At 36.1% G+C, this 23,938-nt stretch overlaps 1 protein-coding gene across 2 annotated transcripts in view; it reads right to left on the reverse strand.

Moving 5' to 3' along the window:
- The window catches only part of gbe1b (glucan (1,4-alpha-), branching enzyme 1b), a 96,623-nt gene extending 73,235 nt beyond the window's left edge, over positions 1–23,388 (reverse strand). Inside the window, exons 1-7 of one of the 2 annotated variants that reach the window (XM_027146689.2) lie at positions 23,209–23,386; positions 12,442–12,611; positions 11,224–11,339; positions 6,695–6,820; positions 5,403–5,538; positions 2,600–2,690; positions 168–377 (exon numbers count right to left, since the gene is read on the reverse strand). In XM_027146689.2, the coding sequence (XP_027002490.2) occupies positions 168–377; positions 2,600–2,690; positions 5,403–5,538; positions 6,695–6,820; positions 11,224–11,339; positions 12,442–12,611; positions 23,209–23,369 (1,010 nt within the window). In that variant the 5' untranslated portion in view covers positions 23,370–23,386. Of the gene's footprint in view, positions 1–167; positions 378–2,599; positions 2,691–5,402; positions 5,539–6,694; positions 6,821–11,223; positions 11,340–12,441; positions 12,612–23,208 lie in introns of both variants that reach the window. The other variant, XM_047820499.1, reaches the window with a different exon arrangement.
- Between the last annotated feature and the right edge of the window lie 550 nt (positions 23,389–23,938).

Below are 23,938 nucleotides of genomic sequence, written 5' to 3' on the forward strand. Positions count from 1 at the left end.
TGATGCAGTATTTAGTGAATTAAGACAATGGCTGTGCGTATCTTTGTATGTACTGTAGGTCTTGTGTGTAGGTGAGTATGTACTGTATGTGTCAGTTAATTTATTGTACAATACAACCCATATCAAAGAAGCCTTCAGTTCAGACCACAGCAAAAATAAAATCTGACCTAGAGTAGTTGAAGAGTCGGCTGTCCCAAAGAGGATGATCCCCTCGTTGTCCACTGTGGAAGAAGCATGAATCAGAGCCATCGAAATGGTTAAGACCATCCTCTGTGTTTTTGGAAGCATGGCTGTGCACCACGTCTAAAAGCACCATGATGCCCATAGAGTGAGCCACATCGATGAGCTCCTTCAGTTCATCCGGAGTGCCGAACCGGCTAGAGGAAAAGAGATTTTAGATTAAAGCTAGAATACTTATCAGTGGAAGCCGAGATAACACTGTAAGGTAATAAGATATTGTAATAAGTAGTCCACTATAAATAGAAAATAATTAAATGATAAGCATGAAACTATAACCATAAATATTAAGCCTTAAGCATGGTAGCTCTTTCACTGCAAAAACATTCTGCATAGACAGCTACACGTGTCGACATGTTTACTACGTAATACATGACATGCGTATATTTGAGTCGATGGTGTAAATTTCCCATCTCGCTGTATCCTTAACATATCGGAACCCAAAACAAATCCCCCAGCAATAAAAACAACCATAGGCCGATACAATGACAGAGTGGAGGTCACATTTTTTATTCAAGTGCGATGCTCTTTGCAGAGGAAAGTGCAAGATGGAGTGCACTTGACACTTCCTTATGCATCCCACTTGTGTAATTGCTCCTTGAAGGCTTAACCGTCCTTTAGGCTATCATCGCATCGCTCCACTCCACCCCACCACCAGCAAAAAGCCACGCACAGTGACATTGCCCTCGCTTCCCAGCATCCAGCCGCCGCACTTTTTAAATGGCCATGAGAGATCAATCATGGGTGAAATTACTCTGTATATATTACACTCTGGCTTTAAGCTCTCTCCTCTAGCTGAGATAGCTGGCGAATTCGTGAGTGTAAATGAAGCATCCCTGCTTGATCTTCCTTTATCTAAGACGTGCGCCACTCTCCAGGATTAGCGCCAAATGTATTTACAGGGAGATTAACGGATCCCATCAGAGTCTCCCAGGACCGTTCAGAGACACAGCTGTAGGACCTAAGACACAGTTCATAGACGAAATATACTGATGATTATCGATTATGAATATATGAAAAGCATAAAGGAAGTGAAAAGTGATGAATCTGTGTGTTAATAGATGCTGTTAGCCGTACATGACAAATTATGCAGAGCTGCTCTCAGCGGTAAAACACAGCAAAAAGAAAGTGATATTACACAAAAGCTCTGCTGTTTTAGCACTTCTAGTTCTTGGACAGCGGAGCTAAACAAAAGCATAAATACTCTAAACTCAAATGCCTCAATTCCAATACTAACCAGATTTATTGTTAAACATCCAAACCAGGGATAATTTAAGGACAGCCTAACTCATCTCAACACATATTTTCCACTAAGTACAGTAGAGATTTTAAATCATGCATGAATAAAAATCATGCATATGGTTGTGTAGTATTACTACTGAGCATAAAACACCTCAGTCAGTCAGAAATGCTATCATTAGCCTTTAGACAGCAATGATGAATGCTGTTAGGCTGAGAATCATAGAAGGTGTGAGGTGTGCCAGTGAGGAAAGAATAGTAGAATTAGTACTGAAAAGCAGAGGTGAATCGCTACAGCTGCACTATTTAACCATCAAACATTAGTATTGGTTTAAATGTGTAAAGCAGAAGTGGCTTGTAAGAGTAGCGTTAATGGGGATTAATCTTACTCCCAAAGCATGCTGGTAGGTAGAAAGGTGACACTACATTCTACAGTATGGTGTAAACAAATGTGCTTGTGCGGTGTCTTGTGCTTCATTCGTGTGTTCCTGCCTTGTGCCAATTATTCTTCGGACATACTCCTGAATCACGACTCGAAAAAAGGTAAACTGGTTACTGACAATGAAAGAATGAATGAATGGCTTGAATGAATGAATGATTATCAAATAGCATGCACTACTGATAGGTTGTACAGTGCAGGAATATTATCAAATAAAAGACTTGTGTGTGCATTTTGTGTCATCGAGATTTTTGCCTATGTCAAATTCAATAGTCAAACCCTGATCTGGAATGTGTTTTTTTTTTTATTAAGTTTTATAAGAGCGAGTCAGACTATTTGGCAATAGAAAACTAAATAGCAACAAGAAAAAAAGAGAACAAGGGGAAAAAACCCTGAAACCATAAATTTTACAATAAGATTGCCATGTCAGATATAAAATCTGCTTGAAAAAGGTCATCCCAATCTTTCTTAAGAGAGTTCTGCTCTGGTGGGAAAGTGTATTTAGCTAAAGACATTATCAGGGTGTGATAATGTGCGTAACCAAACAATGATGTGCCTCATTTAGAGCTCCAAAGTTAAGTGACTTACTTTGTATTGCATCGGAGCATAAAAATTAACCAAACTCAGCATGAGTACTTTGGTGCTACACCATCTTTTAAAAGCATTACAGTACATAACATTTACCTAGATGCTGCGAAGAAACTTGTGACTTGGTAACCAAAGCTAGCATAATAGGCGTGTTCCATGATAGCCATCATCTGAATACAGTTGTAACCTGTAAAATAGGAAAACCATGTTGGTGATCATACCAAAAAATAGATTATATTGACATCACAAATTTAAAATGAATCAAACTGGAGAAATTTCTAAACAAATGTTAATCTGAAGGTTAGTGGCTTGCTGTAAAGTAGATCACCAATAAAACCATTTTCGAGACACTGGACATACATGCAAACTTTTTCTTTTTTCTTTGATCAGAAAAATATCCTTTCCTGAATATTCTCAATTCCAAGAAAATCTTTGACAGATAAACTTCCCCTATATCTTGAAATTCAATAGGCAGGCTGTGGCCGCTGGGACACAGTAAAGGGATGACTTCTGGGGTCATGTGGAGCCCTCATGACCCGGTTTAGTACAGAAACATGACTACAGTCTCTAGTCACATTGCTTCCTCACTGACAGGCCTTTGAAATTGTATGGTAAAAGACTCAAGAGGCAGGTTTGACGAGTCTCGCACTGTTGTTTTTCAGAGCAGAGTGGTTTATTTATTTATTTATTTTACTTAGTTTCTTTGTGCTGCTTCAGAAAAGTTTTTTTTTTTTGAAATGATGACAGTGCTGCAGCCTCTGAGGAAGCCTCACTTGGCTCATGGATATACATATGCATGCACTCACTCTTTCCTTCACACATTCTCTCTCTTAAACACGTTTCTATGCTGCTGGGAAGCTGAGGCATCTTTGAGAGCTTTTTCTGAGACAAGCAAAAAGTTAACTCCGGAGACCCAGCAGTACAGTATTCACAACCAGAGCGTGAAACCTGGTCTTAAAGTTACATAATTACTCAGACTAAATATTCAGACATAAGTTCAGACGTAAAGTAAATATTTATATATTTGTGTCTGGTGTGGTTGTAAAGTACAATAAGGCAGCAAACTTGCTTTGAACTGGCTCATAAATGCACTGCAAATGTAAATCGACACTTCTTGCTAAAGCTGAAACATCCTTAAAATACAACAGCCTCAAATTCAGATAATTGTATCCTTTGTAAGAAGTTATCTGACTTAAACAGAAGTACAGTATCTATTCAGACTGGGCTTCATTTATCAATCAGACAATAATTCTGTAGCCAAACTGAAGTCAAAATCCCACCTGATTTATAAACATTTCATTCTGATTTTCTTTGTACTATCATAATGGGAAATGCAAATTTTCTGTAACGTACTAAGGTGGTTCATGACACAGCTGATCTACATTCAGTGAAATTCAGCACACAAAACTCTGTTTACTGAGCTGTGAGGCATGTGTTAACTCTTCCAGTCAATTCTCCCTACTTAATTAGAGCGCCATTACTTCTAACAATAGCTTAATAACTTAATTTTATTTCTGTCTTTTAAGTAATTAATATGAAATGACAAAATGCACAAATCTTCCCAGGATGCAACTGAAAAAAAAAGCAATTTAAGAATAAATCATATTTAACCAGAATCTTTTAAAAAAATTGTAGTACTGCATGCCAGCTCAATTTAATGAAATTGTGGTCCATTCTAAACAGTGCGTAAAGTTTCTAACACCCCAGGAGTTAATTTTCCTGAAATAACAATATTTTCATGATTTATCTAAATTTTACCATGAACAATTTAATTAACAAAATTTGTTCATGTCCAGCTCAATAAATGAGGCCCGATGCTAGCAATCTTTTTATGTAGTATGATTACAGTGAGCTTGCATTATCTTTCTGACAAGATTTCTGAATACCTAACCTCACTAGCAGGGAAGTATATTAACCAATAATTATCACAGCATGACAACATGCTTGACTCTCCATCACTTACTAGTATGTCACATTACAGAAGACTCTCTAAGGCCTCCATAAAACTGTGGCTGCTGGTGGCATTTAATTGCTATTTGATGCTTGCCATCTTGCATATGGGATTCCATCGTGGCAAACTTGGTGACTGCCAAACTTTAATTGAATTTGCATATCATTATTTTCTGACAAAGCAGACAAATCCAGGGAGGAAACATTTCCAATTTATGCAACACAGTCATCATTCTGGTACTAACCAGCTTTAATAGGCAATCCTTTCTCTTTCTGTATAAAATCAGACACGGTCATATCAGGCCATACACATAAGGACATGTGGATTCCCTGGAACACAGCATGCAAACTGAAAACATTTCGAACTCTTACATCTAAAATTATTAGCAGAAGGGTCCGAAAAGGTCACTTTATCTGTCCAACCACAAGAGTACCATCTGAAAACTCACACACAAACAAATCTACACAAAACAAGCACAACTACACAGAAGAGACACTAATGACCACTTTACATGCCACAGGTGCCTGTAAGTGCCTTTTTGACCTGCAGAAGGGTCTGAAGAAGAGGCTCATAGAGACTTGACTGAATAGTTAGGATCAGGATTATAATGCGCACAATTGCGGCTCATCCTCCGCATGTCAGGGTGGTTGAGTTAAGCACCGCTGCCACTCAGGACAAGTGTGATGACGGAGGGATCTGGGCAGATAGAAAATAACCTACCTGGCATTCAGAAAAACTAGCACAGAAAGACAGACCAGAGAAGGCACAGAGTAGAGAAAGAACACTAAACTAAAATGCTAAGGACTTATAAAAGACACAGAGAAAACTGCATTTGATCTTATGTCATTTTAATAAGGCCTGAAGACTGAGATTGTTAGTGTGATGTAATGTTAATTAAGCTCATACACCCAATTCATAGATTTAGTGGTTTAGAAGTAAATGTCTTACCAAGGTCTTTTATTTGAGGCAGCACATTGTGTGTGAAGTTGCTGTAGGATGCCACTTTGCCCTCTGGGGATGCGATGCCAACGTGTGACTCGTATATCCGTAAACTGCGAGGCTTCCGTGGTCGGGGATGTTTATGCTAAAGCACAGGAAAAGGTGGATATGTAGCTCCAAATAAATACTGCATGTGCAAAACTATGCATTTTAGACTAGGCTTGGGTAAACATAAAATTAACCATGAAAATGTATGTGTTCTGGAAAAAACATCAGATGTTGCAGAGTCGAAATTCTGTTAAAGAAACCAAATTTTCTAAAAACGACTTTGGACTAAAAACAAGCTATAATACTTTCTGATACCTTTAATTTATTAAACTGTAAATACTGGTGTCTTTCAACGGATTCAAAATGTAATCTTTATGCAATTTTCTCCCTTTATATCTTGAGGTTAAGCAGACTTGAATATGCTAGAGGTTTACTTATGCTTGTGATAGATGCAAAAGGGAAACATATTAGAGGCCGGAAAACAGTATATTGTATAGGTGGAAAATATGAAGGCTTTTCCCAGAACAGCACACGTATATGAAATTCCCATACAAATATCAGTTGTTTAGTAAGTTTTACAAATCGTCTCTAATGATAACCTTAAATATTACTAAATAAGCAACAACAACTTATGACCTTCTATCTAAACAGCTTATCAAAGTTAAAAAAAAATAGAACTCATGGGTGATTGCACAATCAGTGTGACATTTAGTACTTACCGTTAAAAATCAGACTTGATTTTTTGAATAACATTTTTGAACACTGAATCTAAGAAAACATGCATTTAAAAAGCTTCTCCTTTTTGCTCATAAATGAATAACAGGTTGAAAGTTACAAGGTTGGGTTTTTTTTAAACAAAATGTGATTAACTAGCATATATGCCAGTGACTTAAGGGTATTAAAAATATTTTAAATTATTCATTTAAAGTACTCAAAAAACCCATAATATCTTAACTTCTAAGGTCACTAAAACTAAAGTGTACATTTTTCAAAATTTATAAAAGGATTATGGATTATGGGCTGGGTTATGTTAAAAAACTTTTAGAAAGATTCTTTATTAATGTCTAGGTTCCTGTGAAGGACGTTTAATGTTCAAGATGTCTTTTACTTTACAACTGTCAGTTTCACCCTAAGTATCACCTTCATACAGTACATAATACAACTGCAGTTTAACGTCTGCAATGTGTAGTGTCTTCTAACCACTACCAAGAAAAAAAATTAAATCAATCTATAAAAATACTTTAAGAATTTACCACATAAGGATGAGGTGAATCCCAGAACACCCAGTCATACACAACTGATGTGCTAGCTTGGGTAACATACGATGCCCAAGGTGAAATTCGATACAGTCGCTCTCCTTCTTTGGTGTGAAGCACCACCTAGAGAGCATGACAAATTAGAAGTTATGACAAGTGCAATCACACATTCAGAAGCAGGTAAAATGTGGTAGGGATGTGGAAGCCTAGTGGTTAAGGTGTTGGGCTACCAATCAGAAGGTTGTGAGTTCGATTCCTATGCCCCCTAGGCTGCCACTGCTGGGCCCCTGAGCAAGGCCCTTAACCCTTAATTGCTCAGTTGTATAAAAAAAAAATGAAATAAAATGTAAGTCGCTCTGGATAAGGGTGCCTGCTAAATGCTGTAAATTCAAATGTAAAAACTCGGTAAACAATAGATGATAGATGTCTTGGACCAGGAGTTGCATAAAGAGCATGGTCTTCACGAGCATGGAGCATTCTGTTCTGTTCTCTAGCCTAATTCATAATTACATTTTTTACAGATTTAATGATTATTTAGGAAATATAATTTATGTCAACCTTGTAAAACAGTGTTAAACAAAATACTGTACAGTTTACAAGTAAAAATATGTCACAAGTAAAATCATGAAAAATTGTTCTAGAGATGAATGAATGAATTCTTCAAGCCTTCATTGCTTCAGATTTCATCCAATTGTGCTATTCAATCAGATTCATGATTCATCACAGAACAAACTAAATTGGAGAGAAGACCTGATTATTGATGTACTGGGGAAAAGTAGATCCAAAACATTTTTTTCCCTTCAGGTAAAAATACAGTAAGATATACAATCTCTTTTTGATTAAACAACACTATTTTTAATACTCTCCCAGCACTTCAGTATTTTTTCATGACATTTTATATATGTTCTATTTCCAGATGTTTCTATACCTGATAAACAAGTCTATGCACATGGCAGGATATATACTGTACTGTATTTCTAGAAAAAAGGAAGACATGCACACAAGTGGACGTGTGTTTGTATAATGACACACTAACTTATCAGTGTGACTAACGGTTATTAATTCTACACAGAGAAGATTTTGGTCCAACATTGCTTCTGACCAAAGTTATTTAAAAGCACATTTACTGCAAGTGTTGAAATCTTGTGATTTCCTTTGTGCAATCTGATCCATGCTTCACAAGCTGTTCGGCAATGCGAGGAAGACAAAGCATTTTGTCAGGGAAAGATAAGAGTCATTTGATCCTTGGCGCATCATTTGCAGAAAGTTATTTATAGCCAGACTAAATTTATTCATCTCTGGAGGGGAGGATGTTATCAAATGTCCCGCATTTGAGTAAAACACTAGTGCAACTTGAAAGTTCATTTTAAATCTAAAAATAATGTGCAATATAGGAGACAACACAAAATAAATTAAATAAATTCTCTGTTAAATATAAGTGTGCACGCGCACACATACACACACACCTATAAACCACTCATAAAATCAAACACACACACACAAGAACACACGCACAAACTGAGGCTCCAAAATGTATATGCGTGCACACACACACACACACACACACACACACACACACACACACACACACACACACACACACACACACACACACACACACCCCTACAGTATAATCCTCTCTGAAAATAAAAAACACACACACAAACCCAGGCTCCAAAATGAATGCGCACACACACACACATGCACACATGCACACACACGCAGGCTCAAATATGTATGCATGCACACACACACAGACACACAGACACACACAGGCTGCAATATGTATGTGCACACACTAACAGAAAGGTGTCAGTTTTTATAACAGTCATAATTTGAGCCTCAGTGCTGATCTCGAATACTCACTAAACAGAAAAAAGCAAGGATACTTGTTTGGCTGTGCAGTCTGCAGTTCTAATCTAACATACGTAAAGTCTTCGCTTTTCTTTTCTCTGCCTGTGGTGATGCAGTGTCACGGCACAGCCAGCATGGGACCACAGATCGATGCTGGAGCATTTCTCCCAGCATGAATACACCCCAAGGCGCTGTCTTTTTCTCTTTCGCTCTCTGAGGATGGATCATTTGACACCGCCTTCTCTCAAATACCATGGAGAGGTAATGACTAGCCCATTGGCCCCTGCAGGTGACCCACAGAGCAGCATCCCACTGCGTCTCGGTCATTAGCAGCATCTCTCTGGAGAACACGGCATGTACTCGCTCACCAATTGTACTTTTTACAATTACTGCCAAACCACTGGATGAATGAAGGAATGCAGCACAAGACAGAACGAGTGAGTGTAGATGACAGCCATGTAATACTCACAAACATTAAACACATGTAAAAAAATAAATAAATAAATAAACACAAATCTTGTGCATTTATAAATTAGAAATATTAGCAATTACTATTAAATAATGGTAAGAATTGTTAATATTATTATGCTTAATGATTAATATTAAACATTAAAGCCAGCATTTCGGTGAAGTCTTTTTTCATGTTAATGGTTGTAGGTTGTCTTTTTTTGTGTGAAGCTTCCCTTTAATTCCATAGCTGCACTAATAATAACTGATGGTCTTAACGACTGTCATGTTCAGCAACAGTTCGTAACTATTACCGCTGTCAGAGAAGTTCCACTACTATTTACATTTTTAATTAGCCATGTGAAATAATCAAGCAATCAAATAAAAATGCCCATTTTGACATATCTTGAAGTACAGTTGCTAAAGATTTTTCTAATAAATGCATATTAATTGAAAACCAGCTTGAAGCATTGAAGGAATTTTGAGCCTACAGTATTTTCTCATTGCAACAACCACTGAGGTGTAAAATAAATGAATGAATGAATGAATGAATACTGTAATCAGATAACTGTATGTGTCCCAAATATGTAATAGTAGTTAACAATTCCAGGATTGTGATTGTACGCCACGTATCAAGCACATAAAATAAATAGGAAACCATTTGGGAATTTGCATAAGTAGAGTTGAATGTAGAGGAGAGATAACATAATCTGTAAGGTAAACATGCTAAATCAAATGTAATTTGTCCACATAAAACACAGTGGCACCGTTGTTAATTTCCCCTTTTCATTAAATTAAATTCTAAATCGCACTTGAACACATTTTAACATTCAGTGTGTAAAATCTGTGAAACTAATTTGGTGAGCTAGCAGAGTTAACGTTATCACAAGATGTAATATTAAGATTACGTTTTTTTAACCTAGCACAGGGTAGCTCGGCTGTCAGCCGTCACTGAGTAAAATGTTGTAAGATGGACAGCAAGTCAAACCACTAATTATTATTGACATCATTTGATTAACATTTGTTATGGATCTATTGTTATGGATAATAAAAAGGTGATGTATGTAATACAATAATCTAGCTTCAACATTAAATTAAAAAAAAATCAGTGTAAAGTGTTTGCAGCTGCTAGGTACAGTAGCTAAAATAACTGGAAGTCGCTGGCATTTTCTTTGGGGCGGAAATGAAATGTGTTGAAGAATCTTATAGTGCAGAATAGCATGTAGAACAATATTAATTGTATTAAGTTTCTCTAATAAGATCCAAGAACCTAGAAAAGACTGTGAGTGAAACTATTCTACTGGAAGATTTTTTAGCCAAGCCTTAGCCCAGTCGCCAACTTGAGGAAGAAAGGAGTGCCAGGCTTTGAATCTGCTTCTTATCGTATGCTGCCTGACCTATGCATAGAATTGCAACACACAGGCCAGAATACAATCAAACCTGCTGAACACTATCCATTCACCTCATATCAACATATTTTTTTCCCGCCAAGATTCATCACACTATACACTTAATAGAGTCATGGGTACTGGTGTCATCAAGATCCCATTTCTAGGGAAACCTTAATCTTCATACTGATTCCACTACTGAATATCTACTAGACGTTGAAGCGTTTATGGACTTTCGACACAATATGACATATATTCCACTTAAACCTTTACATTTGCACATTTTCACAATAAACAAACTGTTCTACCGATCCATCGGGTTTTAACATACAGTATGATAGTGAGGTGTTGACTGATACTGTGAATCAGTTGTGATCTGTGAAAGATTAATTAAGATTTTGGACAAATTACAATGCTATCATGTGGTTTCTACCTAAATTCCCTTGATGATAAGCATTTATATTAAAAGTTCATTCAATATAAGCCTTTTTATTATATAATATGTAACTAAACTATGGCTAGAGCTACCGAAACATTTAAATTACTGCTTATGGCACATACAGTAAAGGAATATTTTTTTTCCTTCAGCAGCTCTCATTAGGGATCATAATAATGTAAACAGTTGACAGAAAAAATAATCCTTATAAAGGGGTTATTTCAAATAAACACTAATCCTTCCTTAAAATTGCAAAGATAGTCTATATACCTAGGCTGTGAAACGTATCTGAGCATCACTCTGAATTAACAGGGAAAGATGAACCAAGCAATTCATCACAGTAGCCTATTTTATTGGTCTATTACAATATAGCCAGAAAACACACAAACATCAAGGTTTACCTTTAGCTTGGAATTGTGAGCAACAGCTGGTGAATTGTCCTCCTTGGGTGGTATGTGCAGCTCCCATTTCCCAAACTCTAGCTTTTTATATGGGTGAGAAAATTTATCCCAGCCATCTATTTTAATCAAAGAAAAAAAAAAAGAACATCAGTTTCGATCTAAAACACTTTACACAGATTAAACGTACAGCCAATATTGAACATCAGTATTAAAATTCATGAGAATGTTTTAAGAAAAGCACTACATCTCAGTTCTTAAAGTGATAGATGCAGGTTTATTTTTTCTTGACAAAGTATAGATAATTGGCTAATTAGCATGCACTGCTTTATCAGATTATAAACGTCCATTATCGAACTACTGTGTAAATGTGTAAAATCAAAAATAACTCAAATAATAGAAGCTTGCTTTAATTTGTGGTTTAGCGAATTGCATTTTTGCAAACATATCAGTGCTGATTCGGCATGAGGATGATGTGAAACACCGGCTATGCTCCGTATTTCTTAAAGAATAATTAGAAATATGCCAAAGATTTCGATTACAAACAACAGAACGTTTACTTCGGCAGCGAATTTTTTGTCTTAAGTTCCAAATAAGAAAATATGACATCGTCATCGTCACTGATTCAAAATTCAGATTAACAGAAAAAAAAATCACTTCTTTGAATTTACAAAAAGATTTTTAACCCAAAGCTCTGTTATTAAATATTGTGTATTGCTATAATTTAAAAGATGACTGAAGTAATGTTTTTCCCTTCCATCTACAGCTATACACAAGAACCCTTTTGTTCTTGTTTTCCAGCATTATTAAAAAAAAATCCTATTATGAAATGAGAATTTACATGTAATGCAGATAATAGCTCCTAGGCATTATATTCACAAAGCATTTCAAGCACTTTAAAGCGATTTCAAAAGTATTCATTTATATTTCAATGAAATAATCACCTAAAGAATATATTAAAAAGGCTTTTTCCTTGTTTTTTTCCCTGTGTCATTGAACTAGCTTTGCTCTGCGTAGAGTATAAAAGTGTATACTTGGGCCTACTTTTTTGAAAGCAGGACAAAGAAATAGGGAACCATTGGCAAAAAAGGATGGAAACTAAAGAATTTTTAATCTAGGCAGTAACATTGACCAAATGACACAATCGACTGAATGCTGCTGTGCTGATGAAATTTTAATTTGCAAACCTTTTGGTAAAAGAAGAAATCAACTTATACATACTGAAGTCTCCAGTGAGGAACAGAGCCTCAGCAGCTGGAGCCCACTCTTTAAAGACGAGGCTGTTGTCCGGCAGGCGGTGTGCTCCGAAGGTCTTATAGCTACGTGTGAACTGATCAAAGCCCCCTTCAGCCTCCTCCAGGAGCATCAACTGCTTCTGAAACAAACCATATCTGCCAAACACAGACACAAGGGAAGATACGCATCAATAAACAAGAATCGACTAGGACATAACCTCAGTATTCCCACCGTGAACACATGAAGGGCTAAGTAAATATTGTAAAAAATTAATAGGGTTGATGGCCCTCAGGCTTCAAACAAAAGAACACATCAGTGAAAGATTATACAGATTATATAATTCAAGGACACTAAGAGTAACATATAGAGAATCTGTTCAAAAGTATGTGGTACCTTTCTGTTGGAACTTGGAATGACATTTTGGAAACCTTTTTTAATCATCATTATTTTATAACATAGCAGTACACTGTGTACACAATTTTGTTGTCTATGGTGGATGCTGCTATAGAGAAAACGACACACAACACTAAACTATAAGAAACATGTTTCAATATTGCAAGGATCTCAACCAGTTTAAAATGACCCTAAAGTAAAAATGGAAAAAAGTAGTATTAATGTTTTAAATCTTACAAGGATGTTGGCTCAGACTGTGGGAACTATAACCAGAGTATTAAGTAACCTGTGTTTGATCTTCAGTTAGGGTTAGAGCAAAGTTAGATTTTATTCAGGGCTGAAATTACAGTACATGATCAAATTATGTTGAATTTACAAGAGAAATAATTGTGTTAATGTATCTCAATTCAATCAAAAGATAGTAAGTAAGTACATACATTCAGGCTCTTTTTTACTGCAGCTTAAGCAAAGCATAATGTTTAATAGTGTGAGAAAATCACTGTTAGCTGTCATTTGTACCACATCTAGTTGGTGGAGTACACAGTGAAATGATTCAGTGTTCTTCCACAACCATTGTGCTACATAAAGACGCAGAGGTTCATAAAAATAAGCAAGAACTAGGGACCAAGTACAATCACACAGTTCTATATAAAAGTGCATGTTTACAAACTTGTGCAAACAAGATAAGAGACAGTGCAAAAACAGACAGCGCAATACACGTGGCAAAACAATGAAATACATTCCAAGACTCATAATAATTTCTAATTTCCGAAAAATATGTTTGGTGCAAAGAAACCATATCACCATAAGAACACCATACCTATGGTGCAGCACGGTGGCGGCAGCATCGTGCTTATGGGCTCCTTTTCTTTAGCCAGAACTGGGGCTTTATCATGAACAGATACCAGTTGATTTCAGTACAAAACCTTCAGGTGTCTGTTAGCCAGTTGAAGATAAAAAGGAATTTCACATTTCAGCATGACAATGACCCAAAGCACACATCCAAATCGACAAAGGAATGTCTTAATCAAAAGATCAATGTTTCTGAATGTGCTAGCCAGAGCCCACACCTGAACCCAACTAAAGCTCTGTGGGGTGACCTGAAGCAGGCTGTGCACAGGAGATGCCTGTACAATTTAATGGTTTTAGAATGTTTTAGCAAGAAAGAGTGTGGAAAATATTGCCAATTCAAGATGTGTCACGCTGAAAGACTTACTCAGAAACCCAGAGTGATGGAATAACATGAAAAAGGTACTTCAGCAAAGTATTAGTTTAAGGGTGTGCAAACTTTTGCAACTAGGTCATATTAAGTTGCTAGGTTCTGAAAAGTTCTGAAATGGAATGATTATGGTTTGATTTTTAAGAGGGATGTGAAGACCTTTATCCGGTGTACATAAACACAAATATATTGGTTATTTGTTAGCTAGAATTTAATCCCCAGTGTCATCAAGACTGTGTGACATTTTTGTACAATTATTTTCGACAGGAAAATAACTTCATATTGGAGAAGCTTTCCAACCTTAAACACTTGAAATTCATTGATGAGAAGCCTTTTAATTAATTCCCAGTACTTAAGAACTGCATACATAATTAAATAGACAAATAAAGCGATCACAAATAAATCTCACATTTACCATCCCCAGTGCCAGCGGTTATAAATCTGATTTCTGTGTTTAAGACTTTCTTTATCAGCGTTATAGGTAACATTAACACCAAGTCTACATTCATCTCTTACATTTTATATTATTTAAAATGTTTTTATTATAATACAGATCGATCTGTTTATTCAACATGGTATATTTCTTTTCTCTGTAATATCATGACTAACAGCAATAAAGGAAAGAATGTGTTTAATTTAAATTAATTCCTTCAAATAATTTACTACAATTATTGGCTGTAAATATAAACCAATATTTTATACTGTTTATTATATATTAATATACGTTCGTGTTGCCCCGAAAGCCATGAAAACATATAGAAAATAATGAACCTGCTTTTGTCTGTTCTGTCTGAACTGGTGATCCTAAAAGACTCTGCTATTATAACAACTCAGACGCTGTGAATTGGGTGGAGGATTAGCTTAGTGGCGCCCAATAAAGTGCTGATATTCTTGGCATGTCCCCCGGCTCGTGTCCCAGCTGATTAGAGTCTGCAGAAGACATCCAAAACTGCATCTCAATCAGCCTGTCAAGGAGAATTTAGAGGAAGCTGAATTCCAACCTAGTCATTACTGAACCGCTGCAGAATCAAAACTTGGGCCAGCCTTATTATTAGTAATAATGAGTGCACAATTGGTATACACTGATGTTGTCCTTGATGTCCTCTTCAGTGTGTTTCCTATATGACACTTCCAACCTAAACCATCATTTTTCCTACCTTAGCTTACCCTACATATTCTCTGAAGCAAAAGGGCTGTGGTGCTTGTTATAGACCTTCTTATTTAAACAGCTAGATTTCTCACAGAATGCACACACTGCTAATTTCCTTTTGCATGTGAGTTTTTATAATTCCTTAACTTCGACAATGCAGAGTACATCTCGTACTGTGAAGTTCTGGCATTATGTGTTAAGATTTCTTACACGTTTGACAAATCACACTGAGCTCCTTTCAAAGGCAAGTCCTGAAAGTGTGGCACAATGTACTAAAAGACAATTGGATACTGTAATTGATTACACCAAGCAGAAGTATTTATATGTATTTATTCCTCAACTAAACATTAGGAATTTAAACAAAATGTGCACACACCTTCACATGTGCTCACACACACGGACAGACACACACGGACAGACACACACACACACGGACACACACACACACACACGGACACACACACACACACACGGACACACACACACACACACGGGGACACACACACACACATGGGGACACACACACACACATGGGGACACACACACACACATGGGGACACACACACATGGGGACACACACACATGGGGACACACACACACACATGGGGACACACACCTTAATCTTCATTCAAGAGTAACCTTAGACAGTTAAAGCACAGTTGGGATTCAGTCACTAACTACTAAATTCCCCGTAATCAAATTACAAAAATATAAAAAAGTTTTAAAACAAAAGTTTTACCACCCTGCTTAAATAAGAACCCTGCTACATAAAAGAGTAAAATAAAGTTTTTCTTGGCCTTAATTCCAATGCAATGCAGTGAACACATTAACTTTCTTTACCACATCATCATTTTAGACAATTTACTGGTTAGAATAAATATGAGTTTTAACCACAATGCCATACAGGAAAAATGAATAAACAGCACAACAGGGTGTATTGCTATAGCAAAAGACAAGCAAACAAAGACACGGAGGTGTAACGTGTCATCAAACGGACACTGTTACCATCTTGGATACCCTGTATCGTAGCTATAAACCAATGGTAGTTATAACTATACATTTATAAATAAATAAAATTTTATATAAATATATATATATATATATATATATATATATATATATATATATATATATATATATATATATATCCAAGCTGCCACTGCTGGGCCCTTGAGAAAGGCCCTCAACCCTCTCTGCTCCAGGGGCGCTGTATCATAGCTGTATCACATTTAATCATATTTACATTAAATGTTATTTGGCATGTCTCCCATACAAGTTAACCTGGAAGCTGTTACCATAAAAATATTAGAATAAGAACTAATATAACCATTAAGCCATTTGCCTTGCAGCTGATGCTAAAGCCAGAGCTGCTTCTGCACAAAATGAATCACCTACTGACCAAACAGAAGAGAGAATTTCTTGCAGTAAAAGGAAGTGTATGCCAGTTCATTTATGTTTATATTGAAGGGAACGATACTCTCAACTTAGCAAACCCTCAGAGATCTACTAAATATATACAAAACATCTTAGTTCAAGGTTCAGAAAACAGGACACCGTGTTATGACTTTCTCACAAAGAGAAAGAGTTGGTGAGAGGTTAAGGCCCACCTAAGGTCTTCATAATGAATCATATTTTAATCTTAATCATCATTTTTTCTTCCCCTTAATTAATTAAGCATAATTTTTGGTTTGAGGGAGTTTATCTAAAGTCAGCTAACTAGACAGGAAACTTTGGATGCTGGAACTGTGAGGCAATAACACTTCCTGTCATGCCTCCATTGCTCCTATAATCACTTGCACCTCACTCACTTTGACTAAATTCTTATTCAGATTCAATGATTTATACTTGTGAAATAGGTCACATTCATATTCAGACACTACATAATCCTGGTTAGGGTTCGAGTCATGAAAGACACGCTGGATGAAGTCTATGGGTAACTGAGCCCTAGCTACCTGCATATTTTTGGGAAATTAGAGGAATAAATAAAATAAAAAGCAAAATAACACTGCTCATCTATTTTTGCCCTATACAGTATTTGTTCACCTCAGCCGGGATGAACTGTTGTGTCGTTAGCAGATCTTTAATTATGTTACAATTCAACATAATTGTACTTATTCTGTTTATTAGGAGTAGAATCAAATGTGATAAGTCAAGGAAAGTGCTAATAGTACAGAACATTAGTAAGAATACTAGAATAACTGGCAATTATTGATGTATATCTCCAGACTCAGCGAGGAAATGTTAATGTAGAAGAAAACTTCTCATAGTCAGTTCAAAGGAAAAAAGTAACACTCCAGGCTGAATAAATGCAAAAAAGGCCTGCATGTTCGCCAGCAGTCTTTAAGTATTCAGCTCATCCTCTCTCTATAATGTGCACAGGTGTTCAACGCAAGCCTGAGTGAAGAGAACAGCTGGAGAAAATGTGAGCTCACCACAGAGAACACAGCCAGGCTGACACGGCCAACATTTCAGTCCAGTCAACACGGTGGCATTAGAGGACAGCAGGGGTGTTCAATTTTGTTCTTGGACAGAACACTAAGGAACAACGTAACCTGGTAAGGCCAAGTGAGCTTAAATATGAAGGACATGTTTCCATGAAGACGTCATCAAAATATCTGGTTGATAATCATGACAGAAAAATAAGATATTTCACATTTCCAAACAAAGAAAAAAAGCAGGATTTCTGAAATGTGAAACCCGGATGTTTAAGATGCACATCACAACTTGCATTCATGATATTCACACAGCTGAGAGAAAAGCTTTTCAGACAGCAATCGAGTAGGCAGTTGAGAAGACCAAGAGAAACTTATTCCACAGACCTACTCCAAAAAATGCTATATGCTACAGCTTCATCAGTGCCTGTTACCAAGAATGAATATTTTTGAGTTTCTCATAAAAACTCTTAGTACACCAAAGAATCTGCTTTGTACTGATTGTGAAAAAACTGCACATACTTATGATTGGGATGTTGAATTTAATGGCAAATCCTGCTTGTTCTCTTGGGTTCTGTCACATAAGGCTTGATGAACAACTTACTCGCTGCAGCTTGCGGGACTCACTGCTGTTAGAACAACCCACTTTCCCACCAACTAGTCATATACAACTCTGACATAACATTAAAAAAGGTTCAATCAATTATTCACTGATTTTCAAGTAGGCAACACAATATATAAATAGCATTTGCCTTCTTGAGCATCAATGAACATTTGCACCTTTCTTAAGTCGTGTACGAGTCCCACTGTTGACCTCAGTGTGAAAAGATGGATCTCAAAACCGTACATCTTCTATTGGAAAAGGCTCAAATATGCAGAAGATCCTTTAAAAGCAAAGGATGTGCAGGACGTGAAGGATTTTTCTGAAGTGTGAGCAATCTTTGATCATCCAGGTAACCATACACTATTAAGAATCAGACATTTACAAATTTTTAATTAATTCATATTTAATGGTCCCACTTTTTTAATGATTCATTATTACTATAGTAACAGCTAACGCAGGGACCTGTATGGTGGATGCTCCACATTATTTCTTGATTTAGTGAAGTTATCTTTGAGGAGAAAATCATTTATGGAAAGAGTCTCAATGGTTTTAAAGATCTCTGTTGATTTGTAAGTTTCAGATGTCCAACTGTTAGCAAAACTGCATGTAAAACATTTAAAAGCAATGTTTTATCATTTCTGTTAAGCACCATAAGACAGAAAGCTACTCAAAGAGGCCCAAAAAGTCCATGAGGTTTGCATAATGATAGAAGATTGATTATTTGAGTGAATGTAGGGGAAAAGAAAGGAAACAACCATGTAAGCAACCATGCACACTTTATTGCGCAGGGAAAAGTTCACATCGGTGGCAATAATTTTCAACACAAGTCACTACTAGTTTTTGGAAGACATTTGAGACACGGGAGCCTCGTGGTTGTCTCTAGTGACTTCTGTTCTGCTGGCTAAGATTCTTGTCTTTTAATTAGGTCATTTTAACATTTTTACATTTTGTTGAACAGAGCGTATAAGCGTTCTTCTCTGCTTTCATGACAATTTGACAGCACAGGAGCATCGTGGACATTTTGACAGCCGATATCTGATCACATACTAAATCTCTTAGGCTCAGGTTTAGCAACTCAATCAAAGTGTGACATTCAGGGTGTGTGGAAATCCAACTTTTTTGACATCTTTAGGCAGACTACATTATTTGGTAAAAATATGTTAATGTTGTATGAAAGCAGAGAAGCATGATATTGGCAAGAAATTTCCAGAATTCAGTCACAACAGCATATAATGGGTTTTTCTGAGCCACCACACATACCCCTTCCCCAGCACCTATTCCACCACCACCACCCCAAATTATAATGAAGGCAAGCCAAAAAAAGTACTTATTTTTATTTGTTTCCTGTTACCTAATTGTATGCAAAAACAAGAACATTGTTGTATTCACTCACTGCACACAATTATGTCTTCTGAATCAGACTTCATTCTCTTAATTATTCCATTATATGAAAACCTCAGTATTAAATATATGCATGAAAGAGCCATGAGGGGGGATAAACTGTTTTTGCTTCTTTTGGTTTTGTTCAGCAGTTGGCCAGCCAGGTTATCACATTCTACAGACTCAGGACAATGGGTAGAAATTTAGCCTTTGCTCCTGGGCAATGACCTACAGATGTCCTCATGAGCCTGCTGTATCTGTGCTACAGTAAAACCTGTAATAATTAGCATTGAGTCAATGAGGAGCTATTTAACGAGAGGAAAAATGTTCATATTCTGCAATATGTCACCCTATTTTAGAATAGCATTTTTTTTCTTTTGGCTGCTGCCTGTTTGGGGTCGCCAAAGTGGATCACGAGGGCCGCACATTAGATTTAGCACAGGTTTTACACCGGATGTCCTTCCGGATGCAACCATCCTGGCTTGGGACCCGCCCTGAGAGTTAACTCTTCAGTAGATGGGTTAGCGCCTTGCCCGGGAATCAAACCCAGGCCCCGGCAATGAGAGCGCTGGATCCTACCGTTAGACCACCAGGAGGACTATTTAAGAATAGCATATAATCTGTAAATAAGACAATGTTCCTTTGAGATCCTCTGAAACACATTTTGCTTCGAACTGTTAAAAACACTTAAGCTGAAAGAAGTAAAACCTTTAATATTATTAGATTATTCAGAGACATTAGCTCCTTCAAAAATAATTAAGCAAGTCTATTTTACCTTGTCACAGGTCTCTGTGGCAATAACAGCACAAATGTCACAGGTTCAGTAATTATTACAGATATTTCTCTGACATCCATGAATATTAAGTTTTTTTTAACTCATTTAGGTCATGTTAAATGTTGTTATGCAATCATAATTTTTATAACCATTAGTGATGAGTCAGTATAGGGGCATGTTTATCATAGATAAATCCTGCATATAACAAAATGAGTACTTTTATCTTTGGTTTTAGTATGGTTTTAAAATGATTAGAGGTTTATATTAGTAAATATATTATTATTAAATCACTGAATTAATCATGAAGTAACAATATATTTTTTTAAAATGATGGGTGTGCATTTTTCTTATATAACTATTGGTGTCAAAGAGACATTTTAATTGCAATTTTAATTAAAAATCAATGTTAGACAGACATTTTGTGTTGTATTGCTGTTTATTGATGTAACTGACCATATTAAGTATAAGGTCAAGTTCCTGGTTAAAAAAAATTGTATTTCTAACTTTAACAAGCTGTAACAAATAGTAAAAAAATAAAATTAAAAAAGGATAGAAAACTATATGAACAGGGACGTGGGAAGGCATTTTACATTGGGGTGTGGGAATTTGAAGCAGAAAATATGACATATGATGTACACATAATGTAATAATTAGTATTTTAGCAATTATCGTTCCTCGATATCCCCACATACCTGTAAAAGTATTGTAAAAAAAAGTAAATAATTATCTGATTTATTATTATAGTTATTTTACTGTATAATCCTCAATAATTATTAAGACCTTAATTGTTTTTTATTTCATTATATACCAAGCACCTATGATGAAATTATTGAAATTATTATACACAGAGTATTGAGAGAATGTGTGTATTCTGTTTGTTGTATTTATCCTAATGTTAAGCCTTTATTCACTGTGTATTCCTTATTCTTTTGTTTATGTAATTATTTCCGCAATTATATATTTATTTAAAAATGAAGAGGTGTGTTTTTTAATTTCACAGGTGAAGCCATGAGTCCAGGTCCTCCATACATCTACAACCTTTTCAAACACGACAGTACATTAGGTTCAAGAGGAACAATCTGCATGTTAAGAGCTACTAAACAAAATGTATTACATCCTGAGTGAAAAGCATGTGTGGATCTTCTTTAAGTACCATTATGCATAAATTGTCATAAAAGTCTGGTGGGTAGCTTGGAATAGTATAAACTAGGAGTTCTCAAACTTTACCCGAAGGGAAAAAAAACAACTAACTGACCCCGTGAGAACAGAGATTTCAACAAAATTGAACCAGTTAACTATTAAACTTATTATTGAATTGTGTACACTTTACACTTGGCTATTTTTTGGAGCCATTCAGGTTGTTAGTCTTTATTTTCCAAAACAGTTTGTTAGATTAGATTCAAGTTGGTATTATACAGTATGTCTGGATTAAACCCAATTAAAGTGATCAGTAAACAGACTAGAAAAAGCAACCCAGTAACAAATATTGGAGCAGTCACTAATCAGTAACCCAGAATCGGTACTGAGTTAAAACAAACAAACCCAAAAATTGATTTTTGTGTGGAAAAAATAAGCTGTAGTTTTAGCTATGTATATTTGACTGGTTTTAAGCATTTAAAAGTAAAACATGGTAAAGCGTATAAAAATAAAACAGTTATTTCTAAAGAAAAAAAAATCAGATGAGTATCGGTGTTGGCTGATCAAGGTTTCTGTATCATAAAATTAAATGTGGTATCGTGCTGTTATGTTGTATATTGTATTGTTATATTAATCTCTGATGAATATAATAACTTCAATAATGTGATTTCCATAACTGTCTGTGCTTTACAGACCCCAGAGTATTTCTGGATCCCAGACGATAACATATAGTGCGACACTTTATTATGACTGAACCCATGATTTACCAGAGAGCACAGGACAGTGTGGTAACTCTCCCCATCTCACACACCTAATAAAACTGCTAATGAAGTGTGTGCATTTCTCAGGTACAATAATTGTGTTTAGTCTTATTTAGGGAGTAAATAAACATTTCCACATATCGTTGGCGTGTTTTTTTTCTCAAAGTAAAGAATTATAATAATAAAACAAAAAACAACAACAACAACTGACTCTACTTGGAAAACAGACTCAGGTCTAGACATAACATTGACGGTGCCCTTTAAAAGGGGGCGTGTCTTAACTGTTACGTCACAGCTGTCAAACTCGCAGGAAGCATAACACGTGACACAGATCAGCTCACTTAATCTATATATAAACGGATTAATGTAATTTTATATATATATATATATTTTTTTTTTTTTACATATTTATATAAGGGCAAATGAAGCTCTGTGGCTGTTTTCCCGTTAAGTGCGTGCAATAAACAGGTAAATGGAGATGTTCGCATTGTTAGCACAGCTAGCTAACCATGTAGCCTAGTTAAAGGAAGGAACCTGGATGAAACAAATAAACCCCAACTACATACTAGTCCTTATTGAAGTGTACTACATAGGGTACCAACTAATATGTGTGTAGGTCATGTGCACATGTCTGATATTGTGCAATTTAACCTTGTGTTGAAATCTTAGGGTTGCACAAGCTCTTCAACACATCTTACATATTAAATCCCTGCAGAGTTTGCAGCCCTCAAAGCAATGAATGCGATTATAAATGATAAACACATATTTTAGGGTGAAGTTATCAGAGGATGAAGTCACAGGGGTCAAAGACAAGCTGCTGTGCGTTTAGTCTGGTCTGAGTGCACGAGGGCCGTTACGAACACGTAGTGTCATGCAAATAATACTTAAAAGCACACGTTACCTCCTTTCAAAGTCCTTTGTATACGGTTTGAGGTAAGGGTCCATTTGTAGAGGGGTGCTGAACTCGGGAATAGATAACTGAGCTTCTGTATCTGCCATGTTCGCTTCAGGCGTGAGCAATCGAAAGCCGAGTGATTCAGCAGCGGAGCTGTTGAACACCATTTAGAATTTAGCAAGTGGGCGGGGCTTCGAGCTCATCTTTGTACTGTTGAAATACTGATCACGTGCATGTCACATAAACAATAAAAATCTGTGTAGTACAATTGTCTCTTCTGCTTCTTCTGCTTTAAATATTTGTATTCTTAATTTGTTAAATTTAAAATGTTATATTACTTTCTTCTACTTCTGTGCTGTTATATGTGAATGTGAATCTATCTATCTATCTATCTATCTATCTATCTATCTATCTATCTATCTATCTATCTATCTATTTGCCAATACTATACACAAGTCTTCCACATTGATTTGTTTGCATGTTAGCATATAAAATAAGTAATAGGTGGGTATAGATTGTAGCATATATAGTGGATAGCTTTAGTATGTTAATTGTTGTTACTGTAGTTAATTCATTCATTCTTTTATCCATTCTTCAGTAACAGCTTTAACCACTCCAGATTAGGGTTGTTAGTCCAACACATTCACACACACACACACACACACACACACACACACACACACACACACACACACACACACACACACACACACACTTAAAAAGTACTAATGTAATG

The sequence above is a fragment of the Tachysurus fulvidraco genome, chromosome 11, assembly GCF_022655615.1.
Source record: "Tachysurus fulvidraco isolate hzauxx_2018 chromosome 11, HZAU_PFXX_2.0, whole genome shotgun sequence".
NCBI lineage: Eukaryota > Metazoa > Chordata > Actinopteri > Siluriformes > Bagridae > Tachysurus > Tachysurus fulvidraco.